The sequence below is a fragment of the Sinocyclocheilus rhinocerous genome, unplaced genomic scaffold (genome assembly GCF_001515625.1).
Source record: "Sinocyclocheilus rhinocerous isolate Xijiao unplaced genomic scaffold, SAMN03320098_v1.1 scaffold1042, whole genome shotgun sequence".
NCBI lineage: Eukaryota > Metazoa > Chordata > Actinopteri > Cypriniformes > Cyprinidae > Sinocyclocheilus > Sinocyclocheilus rhinocerous.
Genome location: NW_015640510.1, coordinates 127,136 through 132,488, shown reverse-complemented (window position 1 = coordinate 132,488; position 5,353 = coordinate 127,136). Strand labels below are relative to the sequence as shown.

At 35.1% G+C, this 5,353-nt stretch overlaps 1 protein-coding gene across 5 annotated transcripts in view; it reads left to right on the top strand.

The window, feature by feature from the left end:
• Nucleotides 1-5,353, top strand: part of nol10 (nucleolar protein 10) — a 31,289-nt gene that overhangs the window by 4,867 nt on the left and 21,069 nt on the right. For all 5 annotated transcript variants that reach the window (XM_016569486.1, XM_016569487.1, XM_016569484.1 and 2 more), the window contains exons 6-9: nucleotides 1,353-1,489; nucleotides 2,372-2,437; nucleotides 3,479-3,539; nucleotides 3,613-3,698. In XM_016569486.1, the coding sequence (XP_016424972.1) occupies nucleotides 1,353-1,489; nucleotides 2,372-2,437; nucleotides 3,479-3,539; nucleotides 3,613-3,698 (350 nt within the window). The remainder of the gene's footprint in view (nucleotides 1-1,352; nucleotides 1,490-2,371; nucleotides 2,438-3,478; nucleotides 3,540-3,612; nucleotides 3,699-5,353) is intronic.

Genomic DNA, 5,353 nt, shown 5'->3' with positions numbered 1-5,353 from the left:
ACACTCCAAAGAGAAAGGAAAAATTGAAATCGCATCATATGACCCCTTTTAAGTGATTTAAATAACTGAAATTATAGGCTAAAAATGAAACTAAATCCGCCAGCAGGTGGCGGCAAGTCACTGATTTTATCACTGAATCATTCATTCAATTGATTCGTTCGAACGGCTGAATCATTCAGGAATGAAGCAAGTGACTGTCTTTATGAACTGAAGGAAATCCGGCGTAGCGACGGAACACTTTAATCCCTGTGAATAAAAAGTTAAAAAGAAGAGCATTTATTTTAAAATATAAATCTTTTCTAACAATATACACTACCGTTCAAAAGTTTGGGGTCAGTAAATTTGTATTCTTTCTTTTTTTTTTCTGTATTTCTGATCAAATAAATGCAGCCTCGATGAGCAGAAGAGACTTCTTTAAAAAAACATTGCAAGTCTTACTGATCCCAAACTTTTGACCGGTAGTGTATGTCTATATTTCGTAACAATTAAATTTTTCAGCATCCGTGTGGGAACAAACCTGAAAAGAGACGTGAGGATTTGGGGAGAAAAATGAAAGATTCTTAGTGCATTCCAGAGAATTATTCTTGGTTTATATCGTAAATTAAATTGGGTGAACAGACCACAAATGCGCACAGTATATGTGGTCTTTTTTTTTTCATTTACTTACAGCGGAATACGAAATATGAAAATAATCAGGAGGAAAATAATGCAGCGGGCCGTAAAGAGCTATTCTATATCTATATATATCGTTGTTATATCACGTCACATTAATATACCAAACTTAAAGGGATAGTTCACCCAAAAATGAAAATGCTGTTATCATTTACTCACCCTCATGTCGTTCCAAACCTGTATGAGTTGCTTTCTTATGTTGAACATTAAAAGAAGATATTTTGAAGATTGCTGGTAATCAAACAGTTGGTGGTTGCCATTGACTTCCATAGTAGGAAAAAACAATACTATGGAAGTCAATGGCAACCACCAACTGTTTGACTGTTTGGAACGACATGAGGGTGAGTAAATGATGACAGAATTTTCATTTTTGGGTGAACTATCCCTTTAACGTTATTCTCCTGACGTATGAAAATGAATGAAATTGTACATTTGTAGCGCAAGCTTCTGATTTGAAATTATCTGTTGCAGTTTTTTTTAATGGAACTTCCCCAAACCAGAAGTGCCTCCCATAATTTAAAACGCAGTAGGCTTATTAGGAAAAAGGTGGTATTATTTTATGTGTGCAGGTCTGCAGTCAGCAGAGACGCTGTTAATATGAGGTTTGAGAGTTGTGTTGTGATGCGACCAGAAAAGCAAATCAAATGTGATTTGTAGGACTTTGTCTTTGTTTCTTCTAGCTAGTATTTCTGCATATAGACCGCTATGTGGAATTCCACTCTCAGCACGGCCATTACTACAAGACCCGCATCCCGAAGTTTGGCCGAGATTTTTCCTACCACTACCCTTCCTGTGATCTCTACTTTGTGGGAGCCAGGTACGACGCCACGCTGAAAATCACGTGTTATCTAAATCTATTCACACCAAGAGCAAATATTTACTGCCTACTTTTATCATTTCATCTACTTTAGTCATTTCAAAGAAATGCTGTTCTTTCGATCTTTCAGTTCATCACAGAATGCTTAAAATGTATCCATAAAACGTTGCCATAAAAATGTTGTTTTTCAATATTGATAATAATCAGACATTTTTAATTAAGCAGCAAATCAGCATATTTGAATGCTTTCTGAAGGATCATGTGAGACTGGAGTAATGATGCTGAAAATTCAGCTTTGATCCCAGAAATAAATTGCATTTTAAAATATATTCACTAATAGAGAGATACAACCACAATCAGATGATAAGAGCAGGTCATTTGTAACATAGAAAAAAGTTATTTTAAATCGTAATAATATTTCACAATATTACTGTTTTTACTGTATTTTTAATCAAATAAATGCACCCTTGGTGAGCAAAAGAGAACATTTGAACAGTTGTCTAATATTTTATATCCATTTATTTACGTAGCGTAGTGTAATAAGCTTATGATGTTATTGGTAAATTAATGCATTGAAGCGAGTGAAATATTTACTATCAGGTGACTGGAATTTTTGTTGCATGGCGAGTGACGTCTGTTTTTCTGTCCATCTGACATCAATGCAAGTGAATGCCCAGAGTGCTTTTTCGTGAATAGACCTTTCATCTGTGATTCTTTTTGATTTTTCATTGCTCTTTTTGGTATCAATAGGTCTTTAGAACCATCACAGTTGGTCCTAATTACATACAAACACGGGACGCTGTGCAAACCCTGTTAACTGCTAACTTTGTGTGAGCTGTTTTGTTTTGTCAATGAAGTGCATGTGTTGTGTTTCCGCTGTAGCTCAGAGGTCTTCAGACTGAATCTTGAACAAGGCAGATTCCTCAACTCCTTACAGACAGATGCAGCGTAAGTATCTCACCAGCACAGGGCGCTGTTTCACCGTTGTGCCTGTGCTTGTGCGATAGAAAGCATTCTTTTTCACATCTATGGTGGCCTATATACCTGCCGGTTGATGTGGTTTGTGTATACAGTGATGCAGTTAAAGCACGTTATCGTTGATTTTCCTTTAGATAGCTTGCAATGAAAAAGACAGCATTTCTTTCATTTAAACACATTTCTAGTGTATCAAATAGAAACATCAAAACTTTAAAGAAAATTGTATATATATATATTTTTTTTAGCATAATGTAGCTGTGTGGAGCATACATTTTTAAAATGAAAAATATTACATGTAGTCCAGGGTTCTAATAGTTCACTAAAACTGAAATCATGAAAACGTTTTGTTGTTTAATATAAAATTGATCTTAACTGAAATAACATTTATTTTATTTCAGCTACATGTCAGGGGAACATTTCTTATTTTCGTTTAGTTTAACTATTAAAACAACTGAAACATAAAATAAGACTAATAGATAAAAAATATTTTTTTAAAAAGCTAATAAAAATGGCATACAGCAAAATTACTAAAACATCAACTAAAATCAAAGTGAAAACAAAACACAAAATCAAAATTAAGAAAATTAACAAACTATAATAGTGTACAAATGTTAATAAAATGCCGATGTAGTCTCAATTTTGTGCATATTAACACAATTATATAACAAGATACATAAGAAAGGAATATAAAATGCTATTATAATAGTATATATTTATATAAAAGTTTGAGATGCAAAATAGCATTTTTCATTACATGATAGTGTTGGACGCGTCATAATAAACACCCAAACATTGATCACAGTTAGGGTTGCAAAAAGGTGGAAAATGTCCAGTAAATTTGGGAAACATTCCAGAAATTTTGGAAACTTTCCAGGATTTTTTTCTTTTTTTTAATCTTCCAGGGATTTTTGGAAAGTTTCCGGAAATTTGCCGGAAATTTTCCACCCCTTTGCAACCCTAATCACAGTAGATTAGTCGTGTATAAATTGTAAAGATCTCATGTCTTCACAGAGAAATCAACGTGTGTGACATCAATCCTGTTCATCAGTTATTTGCTGCGGGAACTTTAGAGGTAGGAGTTTATCTCAGGACTGGTGTTTGTGTTAGAGTTATTGTGCTGTGTGTAAATGTGTGTGTGTGTGAAGGGCAGAGTGGACTGCTGGGACCCTCGTGTCCGGAGTCGAGTGGCTGTTTTGGACTGTGCTCTCAGCAGCATCACTGACGGAACTGAGTAAGTTTACATGCATCTGTTATTCTCATATACGGCTTAAAGAAATATTTCACCGTTCACCCAAGCATGAATATTCTGTCATTTTTTTTACTCACCATTTCATGTTTTTTTTATACTCATATGACTGACTTATTCCGTTAACACATAAGAAATGCAGCTCTTTCCTTGTGCGATGAAAATGAATGGTGACCACAGCTGTTAAACAATATTTTCTGTGAATAATTTAGGTTTCAGACATTTGGTCCCAAAAAGCTATCATATGGCTTCAGAAGACCTTGCAGTATAAGTATAATGTATAGTCAATTATCCAGTCTTATAATATCTGTGTCATAAACATTTAAATCATTGTATTATGTAGGGATGCACGATATCATCGGACCAATATCGGAATCGGCCCGATAATGGCTTTAAATGTAAATATCGGCATCGGCCGATATGAAAAATGATGCCGATATGTCTTGCCGATCACCATTTCATGTTTTTTTTATACTCATATGACTGACTTATTCCGTTAACACATAAGAAATGCAGCTCTTTCCTTGTGCGATGAAAATGAATGGTGACCACAGCTGTTAAACAATATTTTCTGTGAATAATTTAGGTTTCAGACATTTGGTCCCAAAAAGCTATCATATGGCTTCAGAAGACCTTGCAGTATAAGTATAATGTATAGTCAATTATCCAGTCTTATAATATCTGTGTCATAAACATTTAAATCATTGTATTATGTAGGGATGCACGATATCATCGGACCAATATCGGAATCGGCCCGATAATGGCTTTAAATGTAAATATTGGCATCGGCCGATATGAAAAATGATGCCGATATGTCTTGCCGATATGAGGAATACATTAACTCACATGTGCTCAGGGTGTGCTAGCGATTAGATCACACCAACAGTGCGATTAGATCACGATTAGATCAAGTCAGCATTATGGCCAGTGTTCGAATTGAGGGGGGGCTGGGGTTGTCCCGGACCTCCCATAAGCGTTAAGGGACCCCCCATAACACCCCAAAAAATATACTTGAAGGGGGGGGTTCCCTGTTTTTTCAATAAAACTTTAAAGGGGTCATATGATGCAATTTCATTTTTTCCTTTCTCTTTGGAGTGTTTTTCATTACACCAAATACACAAAATAATGTTCTTTTCAGCAGCATCATATGACCCCTTTAATACTTAAAATTAAGTTTCGATTGCTATATTAAAGTTAGACCTGCTTATGTTACATCATATTTTATTTTTACGCGTTTTTAAAGCGTTGCTCATTATACCCAATCACACACGATTCTGTTGAGCTTAGGAATGCGGTAGCCAATCAGAGGCGTTTCAGATTAGTCATCGCTGAAACCCCAGACTTTTGTTCAGACTGAAACTCGTGAATTCCCTCATCATAAGCAACAAAGTGCAGATGTACGTACGATGTAAGTTAGAGATTCATTTATCATACCGTGCATGGACAGCTTCATTGATTAAGAGGAGTTATGAGTGCTTAAACACTAGATATACTGAATGCTCATTTAGAGTGTGTTCTTTCACTGCATGATTCAGTATAATAAAATGCATTTAGAATGCTCCCAAAATTCAAGATATGGGGGCAGAAAATGTATATATTTATATCATTTCATATAGTTGATCAATATCACACGAAGAGTG